Source organism: Pyrus communis, chromosome 4 (assembly GCF_963583255.1).
Source record: "Pyrus communis chromosome 4, drPyrComm1.1, whole genome shotgun sequence".
NCBI classification, from domain to species: domain Eukaryota; kingdom Viridiplantae; phylum Streptophyta; class Magnoliopsida; order Rosales; family Rosaceae; genus Pyrus; species Pyrus communis.
Window position 1 is genome coordinate 12,411,837 of NC_084806.1, and position 26,437 is coordinate 12,438,273.

Consider the following 26,437-nt stretch of genomic DNA (forward strand, 5'->3'; position numbering starts at 1 on the left):
TCATTTTTATTTTAGGGGGGCTTTAAAGAGGTTGGTTAATCAATAGTCAATCTCTTTCAGCCAAAAACCCTTATAATTTTATTATAGAATGTTCAGTTCCCCTTTGATTTCAAAATATACTTATGTTACTGTTTAAAACAGAAAGCTTTCATAAACTCAAAAGAAATAGTCCCCTTTGATTTCAAGGTGAATTTTTGAAACATGAAACTTTTGAACTAGTCATCCAAGTCAATAAACAAATTTTGGTGTTGGAAACGAGTTCTGATTGTAATAATATATTTAGATATTATTGGTGGATTCGTACAGATATCCAATATTAATTTTGCATAACAAATTTCCACCATACAAAAACTCTTAGTTTTAAAACTATTTTTACTAGAAAACTGAAGTACGTTTTGTTTGGGATATTATTATACATACTTATTAAAGTATGTATTCTACAAAGTCTATTTATAATATGAGTTATATTGCATGCTTAAATACTGATAGTTTATACTTTGAATAGGAACTCACAAGTTGGATCAAGATACTTGATCAGTTTGGCAGTTACATGGACTTACGTTGTAGCTTTGGAACCAGGGAAGGGGTGCTTGGGAAACCTCATAAATATTTATTCTTTTATTATCTGATTATTACGTATTGATTGATATTTATCTATGTGGTTGGATTCATAAACTCATTGCCTATACGATTACTTGGATGGATTGAGATACATGTTTTTCATTCATTTGTTAAATAATGAACTGATTACCTTGAGTTGAGATTCTTGTGAAGGAGATAGGGAAATGGGCATTGAGGAAGGCTTTTGGGTGGTTGAACTTAATTCTTGGTAGGTACCAGGTCTCAGGCTAGCCCCAAAGTGCACAATAATTTAAGGGTAATACGGGACTGGCGAAAGGGAATTAGGCAAGAGCACTAACAAAAGGAAAATATGGTGTTTGGGTTCAAGTTAATAAGGTTTGAAGAGAGAAACTTTGTGCATTCATACATATCATTTTTCTAATGTGTTTTAACTATATAAAAATAATATACTCATGGTTATATATATATATATATATATATATAGAGGTATTATGTCCCTACTGAGTTTTATGCTCACCCTAATTAAATTTGTGCTGGCTCGGAACCAGAGAATTAAGTCATGCGCTAGAGATGTTACTTCTTGTATGATATGTGTAAATAGAAATAAAATAAAGAGCTTGGGGGTGTTAGCTCTTTTGTTTGAATAAGGAACAAGAAGCTCTATGTTAATTTATGTAAAGTGTACTTTGTAAAACTTGAGAATTATCTCTTGGTGAATAAATGTGAATTATGTTTGAACAAATTTATATCTTCTAAATATTTTTTTGTTTCTTTTCTTTCTTCACTATTTAACTATGGATTAATTTGTTCTTAAAGATTTTATTCCATATTAAATTGTGAATCATGCCTTAATTAGAGTTTTAAGTTAATACTCCGATTAGGGTGTGACAAATCACTGATCAAATAGCAAATTTTCTAACCAAAGGGTTATCTTCTTAGCGTTTCAACTATCTCATCTCCAAACTTGCAGTTCGTCAACGTCCCGTCAACTTGTGAGGGAGTGATAAGCCCAGTCTAGTTCAATTTGCAAACCTAAATCCACAGTCCACGTCAGCAACAATTCAAAGTTCTCTCACCCACTCAAATCCATAACAAACCTGTTTGAATGAAGATTGACTAGATCCGCAGACATCTCTCAAGCACAGTCCATCCTCATCAAACCTCTATCTATCTATTCAACAATTCGTTTGATAGATTTTGTATACATTTAAACTACTTGTATTTATCTCAAAGTGTAACAACCTTATCACTGTAAAATCTATATAATGAATGAGAAAGCTAGCTCATAATTATTGAGTTGAGCTTACAACAATTCTGAGTTTATATTTATCATAGAGCATTGGTTATCTTTTAAGATTAACATCGGACATCTAGACGAGAATGGCAACTACATTGGCCAGTTCGCCACTTTCACCCTCTGTGGTTACGTCCGGGCTTAGGTTCTACTTCTTTTCCACTTGTTATTTTTGCTCATTAGAGTTCGTCTGTATAGCAGGAACACGTTAATTCTTAAGAAAATGTTATAGCAGGAACACGTTAATTCTTAAGAAAATGTTATAGCAGGAACACGTTAATTCTTAAGAAAATGTTTACATGACAATCAAATTCCTAGTTCCAACCATAGAATTTCGCTTTATTGTAATGTGTCAGTGTTATATGCTTATCTAGTCTATACGTACACTTTCTCGTTATACCTTGAAGACATTTGCAATTTTGGAGTACATAACTATTAGGTCTTTTTCTGATTGTTTTTGTCATCTTTGTTAGGGCATTCGACAAACTATGGCAGAAGAAGAAAACTAAAGTGAAGCAACATCAGAGCGATATCATTTTGTTTGTTTCGCTAACTAATGTGCTTGACGATCCAAGTGTTTGGGAAACGAGTATTTTTCTTTTTCTTCATTACTATTTTGACAATTAGGGCTAGTTTGGTATTGATGTGCTTTGAAAAAAAGTTGCTTCTGTTGTGCTGTGAGAATAAGCAGTTGTGAAATAAAGCAGTAGAGTGTTTGGTAAACTTTTTTGTAAAAGTGCTTTTGAAAAAAAAAAAAAAGCAATGTTATAGTGTTTGGTAAACTTTTATGTAAAACAGATGTGAAAAAAGCCGGTTTTTCAAAGCTAGGTGTTGCAGCTTCTTGTTTTTGGCTTTTTTTTACCAAAAACTGTGAAAAAAAGCTAAAGCTAAATGTTTACCAAACACAAAAACAGCTCCTAGTTTTTTTTTATACCAACTTTTTTCAGAATCACCTCAGTACCAAACCAGGCCTTAATCTATCGAAATACTTTAAGGTTAAATTATATTGCTCAACCTCGTACACCACGATGATAAGACAGGAAAAAAAAAATCAAGGATTAAACTCTGTTTATTACACTCATGTTTCGTGGTTTTCAACATTTAGTACATCAATTTTTTTTCGTTCTAAAGTTATACCTAAAGTGTAAATTTTGGGACAGTCTCATGCATCCGTGAGTCAAACTGTTAAGTCTTCCATTAACTGATGATGTGACACTCACGTGGACAATGATTGGACGTCACGTATCAATACAGATCCCACGTGGATATTAAAAAAATTAAAAAAATTACAAAAAAAAAAAAAAAAAAAAAAAAAAAAAACGTTGTTCTTCCTCAACCCCGAGCATCCCTCCCTTCTCGGCCTCCACCCATGTGCAAATCCAACCTTCTCCTTCCTTCAACCCCCGAGCAACCCAGCCATCCCAAAAATGTTCTTCATCCCACAAGCTTCGCTCCCTTACCCTCCGCCTCTCTCTGCACCATGCTCACTTTCTCCCTGGAAATGAAATCGAAAGCCCAGAAAATGCAAGAAAACCAGCGGGACTTCGAGAGGTAAAATTTAATTTCTCCTTAATCAAAATCGAAAATCTTTAAATCTGAAACGATTGATAAGTTTTTGGGAAAAAAATGGGTTTTTAAATTGGCTCTGACTCGGAGCCGTTGAAGAAACAAATTTGGAAAGTTGGAGAGAGAAGAAGAGGAGAGAGATGAAAGAAGAAGGATGAGGAACTTACACGGCGAGACGAAGATGGATCGGCTGGGAGAGGTCATGCGGTTGAATGAGAATCGTACAGACTGGGCGGAGGGGGTCGCGGTCGCGACGTTGAGTAGTGGGGTAGGGGGAAGCGGCGCGGTTGAAAAATGTGGAAGAGCTGGAAGAGAAGCTGGAAGTGGAGGAGGCGAGGGCGCATGGGATCTAGGTTGGGTGGTTCTGCTTTGATTTTAGATGTTGGGTCAGCTGGGATTTAGAGAAGGGAGGGAGAAGAAGAAGATGTTCGAAGGAGAAGAACATCTTTTTTTCTTTTTTCTTTTTTTTTTTTTTTTTTTTTTTTTGTAATTTTGTAATTTTTATATTTTTTTAATATCCACGTGGGATCCTTATTGACACGTAGCACCCAATCATTGTCCACGTGTGTGCCACATCATCAGTTAACGGAAGACTTAACAGTTTGACTAACGAATGTATGAGACTGTCCCAAAATTTACATTTTAGGTATGACTCTAGGACGAAAAAAACTTGATATACTAAATGTTGAAAATCACGAAACATGAGGTAGTAAACAGAGTTTAACCCAAAAATCAAACTAAAGCAGCCTTGCAAATTCTTTGTTCTTACCAAAACAAGGTTACAAAGGTCCAGAAAATAAAAAATAAAAAATAAAAAATAAATGAGAAAAGCTGTAGAGCACTTTCACCCATTCCGGATGCCAACTTTAGGAGGGCAAGTGGTGAGGCTAGGCCTGGCAAATGGGTCGTGTCTGTCGTGTTCGTGTCGTTTTCGTGTAACACCTATTATCTTAACAAATCGTATTGTGTCACATCCGTTAAGAAAAAAAAAAAAAAAATTTAAATTTGCACATACCACTCATTGCCACATAAATATTACTTCAAAACATTAAAATATTTGTCGTTTAAGTACTATATCTACACTCGAAAATAAGAGCCTAATAAAAAAATAATACATACACTACTAATCTATTACAAATATTAAAAGTGCAAGGATATGCAAAATGAAAGAGTTTTTGTTTTCAAGATTGTAAGTCTTTCTCAAAAGTTTACATCTCTATCCACAAAATCTTCAATTTACATCGATCATCATGAAATTGTATTGAAACTTTGGCTTGATCTATTGTCTTGAAGAGTTATGTTGAAGATGTTTTCAGTAAGGTTTTTCACGTCAGAACTTTCTTCCGTATAAACTAAGTATAGAAAAACCAAACATTAAAAATCATTCAAATTATCAGAAGTTTACCAAAATAATTATGAAAATAAATAAAATAATAATACTATACCATATAAAAATATATTAAAATAACCGTTAAATCGTGATTTTTTGTATATAACTGTCGAAAAGCTTTGTCCCGTTACTTGATCTCTGAATGTTTATTTTTTGTGATTTTTTGTTGATGTGATCTCCAAGCATATACAAACAAGTTTGACGGTTTGGATCGTTGAAATTAGTTTTGGAGAATTCGTATCCCAACAAAACGATAGATTGACTAACAGTTAGAGTTTATTTATACTTTCATTAAGTATAACATAAGATTTTGTGGTATCCACTTGTGTAAATATTTAAAATTGAAGATCGAATTTATTCATTGTATTCATATAGGTTCAAGGAGTGTACCTGTAAAAAATCATCAAAATCAGAGTTAAAATAACCGTTAAATAGTGATTTTTCGTTTATAACCGTCGAAAAGCTTTGTCTCGTTACTTGATCTCTAAATGTTTTTTTTTTGTGATTTTTGGTTAATGTGATCTCCAAGCATATACAAACAAGTTTGACGGTTTGGATCGTTGAAATTAGTTTTGGAGAATTCGTATCCCAACAAAACGATAGATTGGCTAACACTTAGAGTTTATTTATACTTTCATTAAGTATAACATAAGATTTTGTCGTATTCACTTGTGTAAATATTTTAAATTGAAGATCAAATTCATTCATTGTATTCATATAGGGTCAAGGAGTGTACCTGTAAAAAATCATCAAAATCGGAGTTAAAATAACCGTTGAATCGTGATTTTTCGTTTATAACCGTCGAAAAACTTTGTCCCCTTACTTGATCTATGAATGTTTTTTGTGATTTTTTGTTAATGTGATCTCCAAGCATATACAAACAAGTTTGACGGTTTGGATCATTGAAATTAATTTTGGAGAATTCGTATCCCATCAAAACGATAGATTGACTAACACTTAAGAGTTTATTTATACTTTCATTAAGTATAACATAAGATTTTGTGGTATCCACTTGTGTTAATATTTTAAATTGAAGATCGAATTCATTCATTGTATTCATATAGGGTCAAGGAGTGTAGCTGTAAAAAATCATCAAAATCAGAGTTAAAATAACCGTTAAATCGTGATTTTTTGTTTATAACTGTCGAAAAGCTTTGTCCCGTTACTTGATCTCTGAATGTTTGTTTTTTGTGATTTTTTGTTGATGTGATCTCCAAGAATATAAAAACAAGTTTGACGGTTTGGATCGTCGAAATTAGTTTTGGAGAATTCGTATCCCAACAAAACGATAGATTGACTAATACTTAGAATTTATTTATACTTTCATTAAGTATAACATAAGATTTTGTCGTATCCACTTGTGTAAATATTTTAAATTGAAGAATTCATTCATTGTATTCATATAGGGTCAAGGAGTGTACCTGTAAAAAATCATCAAAATCGGAGTTAAAATAACCGTTAAATCGTGATTTTTCGTTTATAACCGTCGAAATGCTTTGTCCCGTTACTTGATCTCTGAATGTTTGTTTTTTGTGATTTTTTGCTGATGTGATCTCTAAGCATATATAAACAAGTTTGACGGTTTAGATCGTTGAAATTAGTTTTGAAGAATTCGTATCCCATCAAAACGATAGATTGACTAACACTTAGAGTTTATTTATACTTTCATTAAGTATAACATAAGATTTTGTCGTATCCACTTGTGTAAATATTTTAAATTGAAGATCGAATTCATTCATTGTATTCATATAGGGTCAAGGAGTGTAGATGTAAAAAATCATCAAAATCAGAGTTAAAATAACCGTTAAATCGTGATTTTTTGTTTATAACCGTCGAAAAGTTTTGTCCCGTTACTTGATCTCTGAATGTTTTTTTTTTGTGATTTTTTGTTGATGTGATCTCCAAGCATATACAAACAAGTTTGACGGTTTGGATCGTTGAAATTAGTTTTGGAGATTTCGTATCCCAACAAAACGATAGATTGACTAACACTTAGAGTTTATTTATACTTTCATTAAGTATAACATAAGATTTTGTAGTACCCAATTGTGTAAATATTTTAAATTGAAGATCAAATTCATTTATTGTATTCATATAGGGTTAAAGAGTGTAGCTGTAAAAAATCATCAAAATCAGAGTTAAAATAACCGTTAAATCGTGATTTTTTGTTTATAACCGTCGAAAAGCTTTGTCCCGTTACTTGATCTCTGAATGTTTGTTCTTTGTGATTTTTTGTTGATGTGATCTCCAAGCATATACAAACAAGTTTGACGCTTTGGATCGTTGAAATTAGTTTTGGAGAATTCGTATCCTATCAAAACGATAGATTGACTAACACTTAAGAGTTCATTTATACTTTCATTAAGTATAACATAAGATTTTGTGGTATCCACTTGTGTAAATATTTTAAATTGAAGATCGAATTCATTCATTGTATTCATATAGGGTCAAGGAGTGTAGCTATAAAAAATTATCAAAATCGGAGTTAAAATAACCGTTAAATCGTGATTTTTCGTTTATAACCGTCGAAAAGCTTTGTCCCGTTACTTGATCTCTGAATGTTTGTTTTTTTTTGATTTTTTGCTGATGTGATCTCCAAGCATATACAAACAAGTTTGATGGTTTGGATCGTTGAAATTAGTTTTGGAGAATTCGTATCCCATCAAAACGATAGATTGACTAATACTTGGAGTTTATTTATACTTTCATTAAGTATAACATAAGATTTTGTCATATCTACTTGTGTAAATATTTTAAATTGAAGATCGAATTCATCCATTGTATTCATATAGGGTCAAGGAGTGTAGCTGTAAAAAATCATTAAGATCGGAGTTAAAATAACCGTTAGATCGTGATTTTTCATTTATAACCGTCGAAAAGCTTTGTCCAGTTACTTGATCTCTAAATGTTTGTTTTTTGTGATTTTTTGCTAATGTGATTTTAAAGCATATACAAATAAGTTTGATGGTTGGATCGTTGAATTTAGTTTAAGAGAATTCGTATCCCATAAAAATAATAGATTAACTAACACTTAGAGTTTATTTATACTTTCATCAAGTATAACATAAGATTTTGTAGTATCCACTTGTGTAAATATTTTAAATTGAAGATCGAATTCATTCATTGTATTCATATAGGGTCAAGGAGTGTAGCTATAAAAAATCATCAAAATCGAAGTTAAAATAACCGTTAGATTGTGATTTTTCGTTTATAACCGTCGAACAGCTTTGTCACATTACTTGATCTCTGAATGTTTGTTTTTTGCGATTTTTTGTTAATGTGATCTCAAAGCATATACAAATAAGTTTGACGGTTGGGATCGTTCAAATTAGTTTCGAAGAATTCGTATCCCATCAAGTTCCAATGGTGTGTGTCTGTGTGTGTGTATTTATTTATTAAGTAGATTTAAATCTATTTATTTTGTACGTATAATTGACTGGTACATGGAGTAGTACATTACGTGTGTCATTATAAAAATAGTGAGATATGTTATATGTGTGATAAAAAGTTAATAACTTAAAAAAAAAAAAAAAAAAAATTCTCACCACTTCTATTAATTTTTATTTTCCCCTCTCTTTTTTGTTTCCTTTTCAACTTTTCTTATAATTTTCACTTTTCCCTCCAGCATCTTTCCCTAATTCCCTCACTTTTTTATTTCATTTTCAACTTTTCTTATCATTTTCATTTTCCCTCCATTTTTCTTCAAAAAGGGCGGCAGGAATGGAATGGAATCAAATCAATGGATGCATCATGCATATTAATTAGTAATTATTATAGTTTTTATAAATTTTAATTCAAAATTTAATATATATATATATATATAATTATATAATTATTATAGATAGTTAATATTTTGGGGGTATAATTATTATAGTATATATAATTATTATAGTCTTTATAGTTAATTTAATATATATATATATATTTATTATAGTTTTTAGGGGTATAAAATTGTTAAATTAATGTACATAATTATTACAGTATTTTTTTCAGGTTATAAAATTATAAAAATAATATTCTGCTTATCGTGTATCGTGTTACTCACGTGTATACCCGAATCAACCCGTTATCTTAACACATGTTTATCGGGTTACCCGATAACGACCCGATTCGTTATCGTGTCGACCCAAAAACTTGTTAATTTCGTGTAATGTCGTGTCGGGTTATCGGGTCGTGTCAGAAATTATCAGGCCTAGATGAGGCAATCCATGCCCGCCTAAATGCTCATGCAATTTAAGCTCAGTCTTACGTTAGTAAACATGTTTTGATATCGGCATGATGTTAGTCATATATTTTTTTGTTTCTATCTGACAAGTGTATTTATTTAGTTAATATTTTTGCCCAATAGCATAATTCATGTAAAGATCTCCAGCGCTCGTGGATGGCACGTTAATTTTTTACTTTTTGACATAAGACTGCACATATCATACTTTAGTTCTCAAGTTAAACGGTATGTTAAAACAGTGCTGATGGATCCAACAAAATAAATCAGTAGGAATTTGAACTTGAGTTAGAGTTCCAATTTTGACTAGTAGGACCCAAAACAACGGAAATAGATCATCTCCAACAGCTAAAATTATTATAATTTTTAGTATCTGTTGAATCAAATTTTAATGATCTGGATTCTCAAATTTAATGGATGAGGAGGAAGTCCGTTTCCCAAAACAACAAAGTGAAGTCCGATTTCCAACTCTGTAAAAACAGTTTCCAATCCCGTGTACCCCTCCCACCGGAATTCCGCCACGTCATCGAACCAGTGACGCTATAGACTCATCTGACGTGGACGCATCATACACCGTTCATGCAGCAGCGCCTGAGACTTGTGTGAAGATTTGGAGGGAAATCTGGGAAAATTAATGTAGACGCATAAATGCAAAATCTGCAGAAAAAAAAAGGGAAAAACAAAAAGGAGAAAAAATGGAAATTATAAAATAAATACAGAGAAGAAAGTCTCTGATTTTGGAATTTACAAAGTGGCAATTGCATATATTTACAATCCAAACCCAGCCCCCTCTCTCTCTCTATCTCTCTCCGTCTGACGCTACCTATCTTTATGTGATTGGGAGAATTGTGACGGCGATCGGACGTCTTCAATCGGCGGAGTTCCCGTGACGGAGTTCCAGGGCTCTCCGGCGAGGTAAGATTTTCGTGAAATCTTCCTTTGCCCTTTCAATTGAACGGTGTCGTATTTGGGTTCCGTGAGATTAAAGTAGAAGCATTTAGGATATTTTGGTTCAGATCTGGTGTGCTTTGATAAGGGGATTTTTGCTGTGACAGAATTAAGGATTCTGTATCGGATTTTGCTGAATTTGGGATGAATTGAAGGGCGGGGTTTTGGAATTAGGGTTTTTTTTTTTTTTTTTTTTTTTTTTTTTTTGTTTGTTTCGGGAGGTTGATGTAGATGGACGAAGGTGTGAGATCTGTTGGCCCTTCTGGGGTTTTGGTGAAGAAAAGTTCTTCAGGTTGCTTAATTGTTAGGAAGAAACCGGAGAAATTGAGTGGCGCTGTTGGTCCTTCGAGTGCTCGTAAGGTTTTCGAGAAGAAGAGGTCGAGGTTGGTTTTGAGCGAATCGGGGTCTAGTGATGAGATATTGGCTCCTCCTCGTAGAAAGGTGGGACCTGAAACTATACGGGTTTGCAATGGTTTAAGAGCTGTAGATAAGGGCATTGCTGAAAATAGTGAGTTTGGTCAAAAGCGGGAGAGATTGGATCCGGTTAGGCGTAGTGAGGATGGCATGCTTGGTAAAAGTTACTTGGATGAGAGTGGTGGAAAGAGAAGTAAGTTGGAGGTGTATGAATTTGATGAGTATGATGAGGAGATTTCGAGAAGGAAACGGTTCAGTGATGGGGTAGGTGAGTTTGGGGGAAGAAGGTTTTCAGGAGCGATTCCTGTGCCACTAAGTGGCATTAAGAGGGAATGCGAAACTGGTTCAAGTAGACATGTAGTTGACAAGAGGAAGAATTCGTACTTTGACAGGACGAGTAGCTTGAACCGAGGAGATCATACTGACAGGGGAAGGTTTGAGATGAATAGGGATGGAGCTCAGCTACCCTTATTGAGAGACAAGTTCACGGGTCAATCAGAGGAATCCATTAGGCTACAGGGTAAAAATGGTGTTTTGAAGGTCATGGTGAAGAAGAAAAAGAATGCGGGTGGGCCACTGGAGAATTTTCGCAAATCTGAAGAAAATAGAAAGGCTCTGAGGAGTGTGGATATTGTGAAAAATGCTATTATCCCTCCTTTTTACTTGGAACCAAAGCTTCCTGAGAAACCAGTTTCAGTTGTTAGGCCATTGAAAAACCATCCGAATGTACGAAAATCATTGCCGTCTTTGAACAGTAAAGGCTCCGATTGGGATTCAGAGGATAGTGATACATCACTGAAACGAGGACCAAAGAGTGTCGAAGCCTCTAAACCTAGGAAGAGGGTGGTTTGCAAAGATGAAGGTGGTCCTTCATGTGAAAAGACTCCTCCAACCAGAATCAAAGAAGGTAAAGTTAAACGTGGTAGAGGCACGGAGAAGCAAAAACTACGTGAACGAATACGGGAGATGCTGCTGAGTGCAGGTTGGACAATAGATTATAGGCCTAGAAGGAACAGAGACTATCTAGATGCTGTGTACATTAACCCAGCAGGTACAGCTTACTGGTCCATCATTAAGGCTTATGATGCGCTTCAAAAGCAGTTGGATGAGGAGGAAAATGAGGCTAAACCTAGTGGGGTTTCACCTATAACTGATGATGTACTTAGCCAATTAACAAGGAAAACTCGAAAGAAGATTGAGAAAGAAATGAAAAGGAAACAAAGGGTTGATGATGAGGATCAGAATGCGAGAGGAGTCCGTATGAAAAGATCTACAAGTATCAAGCGTGATCAAGGGAGCGTGGATAGTGTTAGTTATGAGGATAAACTAAGCACCTACTTAAAGCAGGGTGGTAAGACGTTTAAGAGTGAAAATGGTTTGGCCAGTGTGAACTCAAATCATCTACATGAAGGTATTGAAAAGCCGTCTTCAGGATCAAGTTCGCATATGCCACATGGAAGGAAAAGTAGAAAGCTTGGAAGGTGTACTTTGTTGGTTCGTGGTTCAAAATATGGGGTTAACTCCGAAAGTGATGGCTTTGTTCCATATACTGGAAAACGGACTTTGCTTTCCTGGCTGGTTGACTCTGGAACTGTGCAGTTGAGCCAAAAGGTGCAGTATATGAATCGCCGAAGGACTAAAGTAATGCTGGAGGGGTGGATTACAAGAGATGGCATTCACTGTGGTTGCTGTAGTAAAATCCTCACAACTTCAAAATTTGAGATTCATGCGGGAAGCAAGTTGCGCCAGCCATTTCAAAATATATGTTTGGACTCGGGTGTTTCCCTTCTGCAGTGTCAGTTAGATGCATGGAATAGACAAAAGGATATTGAACGCATTGGTTTCCACTCTGTAGAAGTCGATGGTGACGATCCAGATGATGATACTTGTGGCATCTGTGGGGATGGCGGGGATTTGATCTGTTGCGATGGCTGTCCATCAACATTTCATCAGAGCTGCTTGAATATACAGGTATGTCGCATTATTTCTCTGCAGAGTGCAGCATATATTGGCGCTTTCTGTATTTTCACCAGTCCATGTTCTGTAAATCTTGTCTTTTGTGATATATTTTGGGCCATTGGGTTATTTTTTCCCTTCTACATAGTAAGTCCGATGAAGCGAGGTTTACTTTTGAAAGAAAAGGTTAGAGATTGTAGTAACATCTATAAGTTTGTATATGCATTGTGGCATTGGTTGTATGTTTTTATGGCATGGGAAATGCTTGTCTGTAAGTCTTGACACTAGTGGGAGATTAATATATGAATTTTATGGATCAATGGAGGGAGAGATTGAATGATCTGAGTTAGCTCCAAACACTTCTGATGCTCTTTATCAGGATTGTAACTCATATATGTTTGGAGAGGGAGACTGCCTTTGTGCAGTCATGCTTAAACTACTTTGCTCTTATGGTTGAGCTTTTGTGTTTCAAGTGTAATTTTGGTTGTTCTGAGTACTACATCATCAGTTCAATGACATTGCATGTAAATTTTGGAAAGGAAAATCTTGTTTAGATGTGTTCTGTGTCACCAAGTTGTGGATACATTGATCCAGTTTACTATAGATGTGAGCTAAAACACAGTGTTAGTGTTTGTCAACTTATTTTTTTTTGTAGTTTTGTGAATTTGCAAAATGATTTCATTCTGATTGTACACTCATAATTAGGTATTAATACTTTTGTTCTCATTGCAGATGCTTCCTCCTGGTGATTGGCACTGTCCAAATTGTACATGCAAGTTTTGTGGGGTAGCAAATGAGAATGTTGTGGAAGAGGATGATATAACTGTTGATGCACTACTCACTTGCAGCCTCTGTGGGAAAAAATGTACTCATCATTTGTTTCCTTGCTTCTGAAATTTTTAGCATCTGCTTATATAATTTCTTTTCTTTCCACTGCTTTCAGATTCACTGCTTGAAAAATGATTTTCTGCTTTTGCAGGTCACATATCATGCTGTCAGGAGATGGATGGTAGTCCTGCTGCTTCTCCTAGTTTAGACTCTTCCTTTTGTGGGCAGAAATGCAGAGAGGTATCACTTCTTTGCGGTTCCTGAAATTTTATTGACTTGATAATTGATATGTATGCATGTGAGGTGTGACTGTAAATACCGAGGTTCTTAGGATATGAAATTATAAACTAATGATGCCCACTTGGGGGGTAATACCTAAATTTTCTAATAAATTCCGGCTTCCCATTTATTTAGGTCAGTCACATAAGTTGACCACAATGCATGTGGTTTGTCACCTTGAAAAATATCAAGCATTATTAGTCATAGTAATTGTCATTGCCATTGGCCAAATCCTCTCCTGCTTATCCCTGGTCAGCATTAATTGCCCCCAGGGAGATTCCTTTTCATCTCTATAGCAGCTGCAGTTCTTACTCTCGAGAATTAAATGGATGTAAAATATAACCACTATGCAAACATCAACAGTCACAAGATAAGATGTCGTCCTGCCAAAGATGGTAAAATTGATATATCAGGATTTCAGGGTTGATTTCTTTCCCTAGAGGGCTGTCCAAGTTCTGGGAATTAGGGAACATGTATAATCTAATTTTGGTTTCGAGCTCAAAACGTGAGTAAGATGGATGTGTTTTTGTGATGTCAATGATATTTCCATCAGATATAACCGAAATTGTAGAAGGATCAAGGGTAGCTTTTTCTTTGCCCCTAGAAATCCAACTACCACATCCAGTGTGAACAAAAGTAGAGGAAGAAGTACTAAAGTAGAAAACAGAGGAAGAAAATGAATGCCATCTTGATGTCTGGTTACCGAGTGAAGATTTAAAATGCTCTTGCTTTTCAGTAACTGGGGATTTGATTACCACAGAATTGATGCAACATTGAACTTAAAGTTTATTCACAATTTTCATAGTTAAAGAAATTTCTCCTTGTTTTGTCACAAATGTTTCCATCAGTGCTGATATTTCTACAAATACGAATGAGCAGTATTTCCATAAATATTGACATTTTATCCTTGTTAGCCATGAAGGTGTTTTTTAAATTAAGCAAAGGTTTAAGTTTTTCTTTATGAATTACCTAAATGTCAATTTATGAAGTGTTATAAAAATGTAGAGATCGGTAAACTGTTTGTGAAATAATCGTGTTTTTTTTTTCCTGTTATGACCTTGTTCCAACTTCCTTGACAAAATTTCGTATGTTTTAGATTGATGTACAAATGGCATTTTTCTTCCCATGCAACCTCTTATAACTTTTGTGCTGTCCCTTTTAGGCACTGACTTTAACTTTAATTTTGTTGCTCTTTAGCTCTTTGAGAATTTGAAGAAGTATCTTGGGGTTAAACATGAACTAGAATCAGGATTTTCATGGACACTCGTTCATAGAACTGATGAAGATGAAGGGTTCCCTCAAAGGATCGAATGCAATTCTAAGCTAGCTGTTGCTTTGACTGTTATGGATGAATGCTTTTTGCCTATTGTTGACAGGAGGAGCGGCATCAATTTAATTCATAATGTTCTTTATAATTGTGGGTAAGTGCTGATCTCCATTGTTGATTTAGTTGACAGCTGAGAAAGTTTGCTTTTCAACTATTTGATTTTCATGAATAAGACCTGGTTACCTTATCTGGACCTTGACACACCTGATTGAAGGTGGGGATCTTAAATTTTTGAAGTTCTAGATAAATGTCTGTATATGTTGTGTTGTGTTACATTTACAATTGATAATGTGCTTGGCTTTCCAAGGTTAATTGAAAATTGCAAACTCGGTACCAAGCATGCTGTTATATGATTTATTTTTTATTTTTTAAGGCTGTTGGTTTTTTGACAAATGAATTGTTTTGGCCCATTTTCTTCTTAGATCAAACTTCAATCGACTGAACTACAGTGGCTTCTACACCGCTATTTTAGAGAGAGGCGATGAAATAATTTCTGCTGCATCAATCAGGTACATTCTCATATTTGATAGCTATTTATATCTAAGTTGTTAACTTGTTATGCATGCAGTTTTTCATTCTTAGGCTGCGTGTTTGCTTTTTTACTTCCATTTTATGGATTGCCCCTGTCTAACCTTTTTTTCAGTTTCTCCAAAGAGTCATGGGCCATGGGTTATTTTTACATTTTATCAGAAGGATTATATTAGACATATGAGTTAGTGTATGAAGAGGTGTAAAAGTAGGAAATAATGGAAATTGAAGTAATTGACGGTTACATCAGCCTTTTGGAATCTCTTTTTAGTACTTTTTTTTTCAAATATTACTGGTATATGTTTGATTTTTAGTATACTTGATTGACAAACGGGGTGCCCTTTACAATAGCATATGCGTGTTGGTGTGTGTGTATGTGTAGTGTGTGTGTGTGTGTGTGTATGCGAACCCCTTCTTGAGCACAATCTCACTCAACGGTAGCGATAGCGGGATCCATGTCAATAACATATCAGTAACACGTTGACAGCTGATTGAAAGAATATCAACGGCTGTATAAATATCAATAATATGTTGTTGATATTGTTGTCAATAATTCTATATTGGATCTCACTCCAATTACAGTTGAGCTTGATAGCCCTTAAGAAAGTCCTTGTGTATATAATTATATACCGTTCCATTGAGGGATCCCTCGAATTACCTTAGTTGAGGGATACATTGTGGGGCCCGCTTCAGATTTTATTTTAAAGAACCATATATTTTATGCATGCGTGACAATGGATTCAGACCATTACACTGTTTGCTATCTATAACTATATGAGGGAAGACCTCTCAAATTGGTAATGGCAATCTATGGTTTGCTTTTCAATTGTCATGAAAACAAATTCTTATAAATTATGAATTCTGCTTCTGGTTAGGTTTCATGGTACAAAGTTAGCAGAGATGCCATACATCGGAACTCGCCACATATATAGGCGACAAGGGATGTGCCGTCGGCTTTTTTGTGCCATTGAATCGGTAAGCTATGTGAGCCGTGCCGTTTTGGTAGTTTTAATTGCATGAAAAAGATATTCAAAATAATTCCAGCTCTCCGTTGTGGTGTTACATGCTGTGTTTTCTAAAAGGCTTTTGATTGGTCTTGTTCTTTCCATTTTGAAGGCTCTATGCTCTCTCAAGGTTGAGAAATTGGTTATCCCTGCAATTGCTGAACTCATGCATACATGGACAGAAGTTTTTGGTTTTATTCCTGTTGAGGAATCATTCAAGCAAGAAATGAGGTCAATGAATATGCTTGTATTCCCTGGAATAGACATGCTACAGAAGTTGCTAGTGGATCAAGAAAATGAGGGGAACGGGACAGCAGACCCAGGTTATCTTTTAAACTTGTTATTTGCTCTTCCTTAATCACAATATTAGCCTATTCTTTGACATTGATTTATTTGTCGATCCTTGGTTTTTTCCTTTGCATCAGGCATAAAGCAATTAGAATGCAAAGGCAAGGATTTAATAAAGCATGGGAGCGGAAGCAAATCAGATAGTGGTTCACCTGCTACTATTGATCATCATGGATCTGATGAAACCAGTTTGCCTCATATTAATGAAACAGTTGATGAAGCTGTTGCTATGGTTTCTGGTTCTCAATGTCTCGGTGTCTCCTTAAATGATAGTCCTGTGATGAGTGGTTCTTTAGATGGTTCTGATGAACATAAAAATTTAGATTCCACTGAGAGGAGTGTATCTCCTGACTCTCTTTTGGGGGCCGAATTACCTCGATCTACTTTGGACAAGGAATACCCTGTTGATACAAGCCACAAGGCTGTTGCAACAGAAGATAAGCCAGTGCTGGATTCTCCTGGTGAAGATAAAATTCAGTCTACCTCTCAGGGTCCTGGTGAGGCTCCAGCGATAGAAGATGAGCCAGTGGTGGATTCTCATGTTAAAGATAAAATGCAGTCTACCTGCCAGGGTCCTGGTGAGGCTTCAGTGATAGAAGATGAGCCAGCGCTGGATTCTCCTGTTGAAAATAAAATGCAGTCTGCCTCTCAGGGTCCTGGTGAGGCTCTAGCAACAGAAGATGAGCAGGTGCTGGATTCTCCTGATGAAGATAAAATGCAGTCTATCTCTCAGGGAACTGGTGAGGCTCTAGCGACAGAAGATGAGCCAGTGCTGGATTCTCCTCTTGAAGATAAAATGCAGTCTACCTCTCAGGGTCCTGGTGAGGTTCTAGCGGCAGAAGATGAGCCAGTGCTGGATTCTCCTGTTGAAGATAAAATGCAGTTTACCTCTCAAGATGCTGCTGTTTCTTTGAATGACACTTCCATGATGAGTAGTAGGTCGTCGGATAATTCGAATGAACATAACATCCAGGTTTCAACCAAGGGGGCCACATCTTCGGACTCCAATCCAGGTACCAAGTCAGTGGAGTATGCTTCTGATGTCAACTACCAGTCTTGCCCTTACATAAGCCATGATGAAAAGGTGGAAATAGAACCAGTTTCAGATTCTTCTCTGAAAGAGAATTCTTCAAAATCTTTGGAAGAAAGTGCTTTGGATGATTCCCATGAAGAGAATGTTGATGCTTCCTGTCCTCAGCCTATTCCTTCTTCAGGAGAAACTTTCGCCAAGAACCATGCTGAGGAGGTTAACGGAAATCAAGATTCCAGTTTCTGTGGTGCTAGTGAGAGTTCCTTGCTCAACAATTGTGATTTAAATATTCAACTTGATAGCAAGGCAAAAGACAAATCATATGTGGCTTCAGAAGTCGCGTCTGATGCAATGCAGTGTGAAAAGAGCATTCCTCATGCATCTAGTGATGGTTCCGAGGCTGATTCTGGGAAAGCTGAATCTGTTTCTGTTTGATGTATCTACGAAATCTCTGCTGAGTTCAGTATGGCGATCCACAAATATCTCTCAATGCGGGAACCTCTCATTTCTTCACAATTCTGCAGGGCATTGGAGGTAAGGGCAATGCCTGACTTGGATCCTAATTGATTACAACTACAAGGAATTTGAAACCCTTTGCCTTGTTTTAGTATGGTTTTAAGGTTATAGTTCAAATTAAGTGGACTTGAAGATTATTTTTTATCCTTGGGAAGTTTCAAGATGTGCGATGTTGCATCTAGGACGGTGTCATGTACTATTAAGTCAAAATGGATGGTACTGCTGTCGAACGCCACATTGAATGTCTTGTAATATACCGATGCTGCTTCATTGTGTGCGCCTCTGGATCTGCTTGATGAGAGAGGTTTGGGCTTTCTCCGATGTCAGCTCATGACATGGCGTAGGTGGTTTCAGAAGATTATTCAGCGGATTCTGTCATATCATTTTAAGCTTTGTTCCCAGTGCCGCTGCAGCAGACAACACACCTCAGCTGCAGTTTTGATTGTCCACCTGTTTGGAAGCATCGAGTTTATGTATTGTCAGCTTCTTAGCTCATATGAGCTTCTCATTCAAAATTTGAATGAAGAGGAGAAAGGTGATCTGCTATCGAACAGAGTTGTTCCCGTGCATTTGATGATGAGTTTCCATAAAATGTCTGAAGCACTCATTGGATCTGTAGATTTATTGGACGGAGTATTCGCATTGCTCGTAGGTTCATAGGAGCACTTATTTCTGTGCATACAGGGTTGTTTCTTTTTTACTTCAAACTGTTCCAAGTTTTGTTCATTTAGCTACTCTTGTCAAGGCAGTGTTAATTTTTGTTGTCAAACTAAGTCATTCATGTTACATTGTTACCTCAAACTACCTGCTTTGGTTAGGCATGTTGTGGAATTATTATATGAGCTGCCCTTTTATCATCTTTTGCAATTTGATTCGGAGTTGTGCTAGCGATGGCCTCCCTTGCTCTCATGGATGGCTATCAACCGTTGATGCACTGCATTGCAGGACCCTGCTCATGGTCAGGCGCACAATTTGGGGTCATTTGTCCGGCTGTGTGGATGTGTATAATTAGATGTCTCCTGCAACCCAACAGGCAACAGCTGGCTGCTTGTCCATTAGTTTTATTTAAGTAAAGCGACGTTGGTGCACGTAATGAAACATCATTTCTCTATTTGGATTTGAGTAAGAGTTAGAAATGCGGAGGGTGGCAATGGACATGTACACCGGCGTAGCCCCTTACCTCTATGGGGTCTTTTGCCGCCGGCTCCAGTGTCGACGGAGATATCAAGAGGCGGAGGTTCAAGAAGAGAAGTGGTGCGGTTTAATTAACGGAAAGGCTCAGAGATGTGGAAGAAGAGCAAGTTTTGATTAGGCGAAGGTTGAGAGTTGTGGGAATTGCAGTCATAATTTCGAGGTGGTGGAAGAACAGTATGTCTGGTGATATGGTTTGAATTTGGAAGTGTAATATAATACGTGATATGATAGTTTCGGTTCATATGTGGATCGTATTATTTAAATTTTGCAAAGTAGAGGGTAAAATTCTATCAAAATGCTCACTTGTCAAATTATTGTGGTTGATGAAATTTATTTTCTTTTCCTTTGAACCGTGGAACTTGACAATTTCCCTTATTCGTAAACCGTTTTATTTGAGCTTGTTTTTTTAAAGGATAATATAAGAATTGTGCTCGATGATGAGCTTGTATTGATTTAACGTTTATATAGAACTTTACAAGTAGAGTTTGAGTGAAGAACAAACTCTTCAAAACAAACCAAAAGATAAATTACAGAAAATACTATTTCAAAATATTAACGTACAATCTGTTTGAATTCAAAATATTCAAACAGCTAAAGATTAGATTGAGGCAAGCCTTCCTGTTGACTGATTCCATTGTTATCTCCTTTGATTGTTGTGGCGGGAACTGAGCTTTTCAAACTTGGTTTATCACACCCCCGCAAGCTGAGCGTTCACTGGCGAACGGGAAGCTTGGAGAGATTGAAACAATCCTTTTGTCAAGAAAACTGCAAGTTGATCTTGCGTGGCAACAGAGCCAACCTGCAGCTCATGGCGTGTGACCTTTTCTCGAATATAATGATTATCAACTTTGACATGTCGTGTTCGGGCATAGAAGACTGGGTTGGAAGTCAAGGAAATCGATGAAATATTTTCACACCATACTTTTGGAGGAGAAAGCTGAAGATGCAAATCTTTGAATAGCTTGTGAAACCATGAAATGGTGGCTGTAGTGATGGTGAGTTGCCTGTATTCAGACTTCGTGCTTAAGCGAGGCACTCCCTTTTGTTTCTTGGAACTCCAGGACACAAGGTTTGGACCAAGAAAAATGCAATACCCTCCAGTTGATTTGCGATCGTCAGGATCACCAGCATAGTCAGAGTCGGCAAAGGTAGTGAAAATAGTGAAGAATTCTTTTAACAACAATCCAGTGTGTAGTGGTGGGTTTATGCATAAACTGGCAAACCTGATTAATGGAGAATGCGATATCAGGACATGTGAAGGTGAGATAGTGTAGGGCACCCACTACACTCCTGAATTCAGTGATGTCCTGTAATTGCTCTCCATCATACAAACTGAGGCATTTGCCACTGATGGCAGGAGTTGAAACTGGTTTGCAATCCACCATATGTGTACATTTGAGCAAATCCAAAATATACTTGGACCGAGAGAGATGAATACCATTGCTGGAGCGATTAACCTCCAAGCACAGAAAATAATTCAAAGGACCAAGGTCTTTCATGGAAGAGCGTTGAATTCATCAGCCATGTTTGTTCTCCATTCCTGAAATTTATTAGCTTAACTGTAGCATGTAGGTTCAGACAATGCACTAATGGTGGAAGTACGGGCATACTTAGGATTAGGTTTGTAAGTTCCAGCTTTTGCACGTATAACCATGGTATGGGTAGATGTGGAACCTGGAGAGACTAAGGGTGTCAAAGGAGAGGAGGGTAGCGGGTTAGGATTTGATGGTTTTAAAGGCAAACTAATGGGAGAGTAAATAGGGGGTAAAGGTTGTGTGGTAGAGGCTGAAGAGGTTAGGTGTGTTTCTGAGATAGAGTTAGAGTGGATGAAGGAAGTTTGAGATGAAGTAAGGATAAGGACTGGCGAAGTTGGTGGTGAATTAAAAATTATTTCAGGTGTCCCAAGTGCAATAGGACTACTATCATGCAGAGAGGACGTTGCGGGAGTAACACTGGATTTTTCATGAAATGGAAAACAATTTTCATCAAAAACAACATGCTTAGACATGAAAACACGACCTGTGGATGGATCAAGACACCTATACCCTAATTGATTTTGTGAATAACCTAAGAAAATGTATTTCTTGGAATGAAAATGCAATTTATTTGGCATGTATGGACGAAAATAAGGAAAGCAAGCACACCCAAAAACCTTTGAAAAAATCATATGATGGTTCTCGGTGAAACAACTTTGTGTATGGAGAAATTAATTTCAAAACTTTAGTTGGCAGTCAATTAATCAAAAAATTAGCAGTATGTAAAGCCTCAGTCCAATAAGTTTGAGGCATGGACGCATGAACAAGAAGAGTGAGGCCGGTTTCAACCAAATGACAGTGTTTTCGTTCTGCCATACCGTTTTGTTCAGGATGGTGAGGGCATGTATATTGATGATGAATGTCATGTGTTTTTAAATAATGTTTGAAATTTTTGTTTATATATTCTCCTCCACCATCTGTTTGAAAAGTTTGGATTTTTTGTTGAAATTATTCTCCATTTCAGTTTTAAATTTAATAAATGTCAAGAAAACATCGGATTTTAATTTTAAAAGATATAACCATGTATATCGCGAATAATCATCAATGAAAATCACATAATGTCGAAATCCAGAAATTGACAAAGTTGGGGATGTCCATATATCAGAATGAATAAGTTGTAAAGAAAAATGTGAAATTGAATTTCATACTGAAAATGGCAATTTCTTGCTTTTTCCCAAAGGGCATGAATGGCATACAGAATTGAGATGGTGCCTAGTAAGAGGCACTTTACTAGTTGATACTAAATGCTTCAAGATAAATGACGATGGATGACCAAGTCTGGAGTTCCAAACATGATCATCAACTCTAACTCCCATGCACGAAAACATTCCATGTCTTTTATTAGAATTGAAACATGCATATGGATAAACCCCATTGTTACTTCGACCTGATAAAAGAGTCATCCTCAATCGGATATCCTGATCACGAAAAAAAATTAGGGTAAAGTACAAAAAAACAGTCATTGTCATAGGAAAATTGGTTGATAGATAAGATATTTTGAGAGGTATCAGGACAATATAAGGTATTATAGAGAGTATAAGAGTGAGTGTGAAAGTGAATGTAGGAAGTTCCTATTTTGGAAATTTGCAAACATTGGCCACCATTAACGTCATTGACTTGATTTGTGCCTGTGTACTCATGTGCATTTGTAAGTTAGCCAAGATCATTTGTTATGTGAATGTTGCCTCGAGAGTCCAAAAGCCAGCTTGTGGGAACATTGGGTGCTTGGGGTACACGATTAGACTGAGCAGCAAGTGTCGTGAGGCGAGCATTGGGAACACGTCCTTCATAGGAAGTATTCATGTTGTTGTTGCAATCAATAACAGAGTGCCCATTTAAGCGACAAATCTGGCATTTGAGTAGTGGTCTTTAAACAAAAGAATGACCTGCACCGAGAAGAAAACCATTGGAACGTCCTTGATGAAGACCAGCATAAGCATTGGCGCGAGCCTGATGGGGCACAAAACTATTGCGATGAGGGACAGCAGCACGTCCTCCTTTGCGCGCAAAATCTGCAAGTGCAGTGACCCTGCGTCCACGATTAGCAGCCATGGCATGAACTAGAGTATTGCTAGAAAAAGTGAAGATGAGATGGCGTGACATGCCCCGATCCCAAGGGTGACGAAAGCCATTTATTAAGTGCAAATATTGAAAACAAAGGGTAGATAAGACTTATAAATATAAAAGAATAATGAATATGCATTTAAGGAACGTGTTCAGAGCATACAACTAACTAGAACACTAAAAGAAATAATAGAAAATTGAATGAATAAAAGAATGGGTCCTACGCCGAGAGGACTCGAAGATGCCGATACGGAAATACCTTGACGCCGGGATTGTATGCCTTGATTCTAAGTCCTGAAGGGGACCCAAGAGAAACATGAGTGGACCAAGTTGATATATATATATATATAATAAAACGGTTATCAACATACTAACCCCCAGGTTTTATAAAAACACATATATCATGATAAACATAGGTTTTTCGAAACCTAGCATGTCGTGCAATGTCTCAAATCATAACTTGTATATATAATAATCACTAGTGAATGTCCGATAATCCCCAGGCCCCATGCCGGCTCCCCGTCTCTGAGCAGACAGTCAGAGGAAAATACACTCCAGGCCCTATGCCGGCTCCCCGTCCCTTTGCTAATAGCCAGAGGAAACACACTCCAGACCCTATGCCAACACCAAACCATCGCCCGAGACGGACCGGAATCTATCCCTACGTCCCGTAGCGGAAAGGATCACTAGGTAAGTACAAAACCATTGAACATACATATATTGAAAAGCAACTTCATAGTATAAAGTCATCTATCATCTATCATCTATCATCTATACTATAAAGAGGTGTTCTAAACATGTTCTAAATATCATATCATCATCCATCGGATATTCTATAAGAACACGGGTTATAGGAAACATAGTAATAATTCAAACTAGCCTCAGTAAGCATGTTATCTCATAAAATATTTCAGAAAACATAGTCATCAAATCATGCTTTTCATGTATGTATTTCTACTATCAAAACATGCATTTTTAAAAGGAGTCCACTCACAGATACTTAGCCGCCAAAGAGCCACGCAATTAGCGGAGACATAACGTCACAATAAATTGCCCCTAAGCATATAAAGGGTACATTTAGTCAAACTCTACTCAAACGACATATTTTGGGAAAACGGACATCGAAAACGAGTTCAGGACGTCGAAATTAGTCTAGAAGGGGTCTCGAACAAAAACCTAAAAAGTCAACCCTAAAGTCAACGTTGACCCTTGACCGGTCAAAGCCAAAGTCACGGTCAGTCAAAGTCAACGGATTTGGGTCGGTCAACGGGTCAGGTCAACCCGGGTCAAAGGTCAACCGGGTTTGGGCTTAAACTTTGGGTTTAGGTTAAGGGGTTGGGCCCTGGGATCATTGGTTAATGGGTTTAGGCTAAGGGCTAAGGGGTTTGGGTTTGAAATTGGGCTGGGATCATAGGCCGGCCCAAGGGCCCCTAGGAAATTAAAATGGGAAATTGGGTTTGGGTTTAGGGCCTTCGTAGAAAAAGTCCAAGGCCTTTAATTTAACACACCAAGAATAAAAACAAAAGAAAAAATAAGGGTTGGGTTAGTTTTTCAAGGGGCCAAAGGCCAAGGCCTGGTTCGAAGGGGTTTTGGGGCTTGAAAACCCGACCTAAGTTCCAATTGTGGGTTGCCGGACCCATTCGAAAGAGAATGCCGGAATTCGGCCGGAAACTAGACAAATTTTAAATGCTCATAACTTTGTCAATACTCAACAAAATCAAGTGATTCAAAAACAAAAATCATAGCTATCGACGAGACAAAGAGAATGGTACCTCACACGAGTCTAACTCGCCGTGGTTTGGCCAAAAAATACCTCGAAAGCCGTGCAGGTCGCCGGAAATTGGGTAAGATTCAAATGGATATAACTTCTTCAATAGTCAACGAAATTGGGTGAAACAAAAAAGGAAAGTTGTACTCAGTGAGACAAAGAGACTGATACCTTGCATGTCGGCCAACTCGCCATGGTTTGGCCAGAAATTGCCCCGAAAGAGGCGGTGCTCGTCGGAAAATTGGGGAAGTTTTCCTCCGTGAGGTTCCTACGTCCAAACATCGACAACACTTCTTAAAACCACTTCCCAACATACAATAAGACATGATCTACAACTTTTGGACGAGGTTCAAGGCTTACCTTTGCCGGAAGAGGAGGAAACTCGCCGGAGAACTTCAGTGAACAGTGTAGGCCGAGAGAAAATGAAGGGTTCGGGATGTTCTCTTTCGATTCTAAGCTCACTAGGTTGTTAATGGAGATATTGATGTTGTTGTTGTGGTGTTGTTTGTTGGTGAGAAAAACCCTCCGAGGGGACTGAGATAGAGAGAGCCGAGAGGAAAAGAGAGTTGTGAGAGGGAAAGGTAAGGGAGAGTGATTGGGACTGGGAGACAAACCCAAAAGTAATGGGCCCCATTGGCACACAAACTAAGATCCAAAAACAATTTTTAAAGGAAAGTACCCCAAATAAAGTGAAATTATAAAAATACCTTTTTTGTTCCGTAAATCCCGGGACGGGTTGTTACATGGCGAGTTTCAGCACTGAGCAGCAATGCTTCCAAAGCTGCATAAGAGATAGGCGTTTCTCACACTTATATGGATGCCACACTGTTCTCATACAAGGGTCCAACATTATTCATTATCGTGGCAATTAAATCAATGTCAACCATAGGAGAACCAAATAAAGCTAACTGATTAGCCAAAGTATTGATTTGATAAAAAAAAATCAACAATACTAAGATCATCACAACAAAGATTTAGAAGTTCCCCACAAAGTTGAATAGCTCAATTGTGAGATAAGGGTGCATACCTTTCCAGGCCTCGGCAACATTGACGCATTTTACGATAACATGAATAATAGGGAGAGAAAAAGAATTGGTGAGCCAAGAAAGTACCATCTGGTCTTGCTGGATCCATGATTTGAAGAGAGGGTTGATGGTGTCAGTGAGTTGACCTTTCTAGTAGGAAAGTAGGTGGACATTGAAAGGTGCCATCAACAAATGGCATCAGACTTTGACTTTTAAGTAACGAAACAAATTGTGCACGCCACAAAGGATAATTGTGACGATCAAGTTTCAGAGGAAGAAAGGTAGAAACATTGGTAAGGGCGACGGAAGAAGCCATTGTATTTGAGAAATAAATTTGTCGTGAGACTACCATATAAGAATAGTGCTTGATGATGAGCTTATATTGATTTAACATTTATATGGAACTTTACAAGTAGAGTTTGAGTGAAGAACACACTCTTCAAAACAAACCAAAAGATAAATTATAGAAAATACAAATTCAAAATATTAACACACAATCTGTTTGAATTCAAAATATTCAAACAATTAAAGGATTGAATTGAGGCGAGCCTTCCTGTTGACTGATTCCATTGTTATCTCCTTTGATTGTTGTGGTGGGAATTGAGCTTTTTAAACTTGG

General features: G+C 36.9%; 1 protein-coding gene across 1 annotated transcript; it reads left to right on the plus strand.

The window, feature by feature from the left end:
* Positions 1-9,646: 9,646 nt before the first annotated feature.
* Positions 9,647-19,094, plus strand: LOC137730849 (uncharacterized). Its single transcript, XM_068469838.1, has 8 exons — positions 9,647-12,387; positions 13,105-13,237; positions 13,352-13,440; positions 14,677-14,900; positions 15,229-15,315; positions 16,210-16,309; positions 16,451-16,661; positions 16,764-19,094. Exons 1-8 carry the CDS (start codon positions 10,234-10,236, stop codon positions 18,149-18,151), a joined length of 4,386 nt encoding a protein of 1,461 aa, XP_068325939.1. The 5' UTR covers positions 9,647-10,233; the 3' UTR covers positions 18,152-19,094.
* Positions 19,095-26,437: the final 7,343 nt, after the last annotated feature.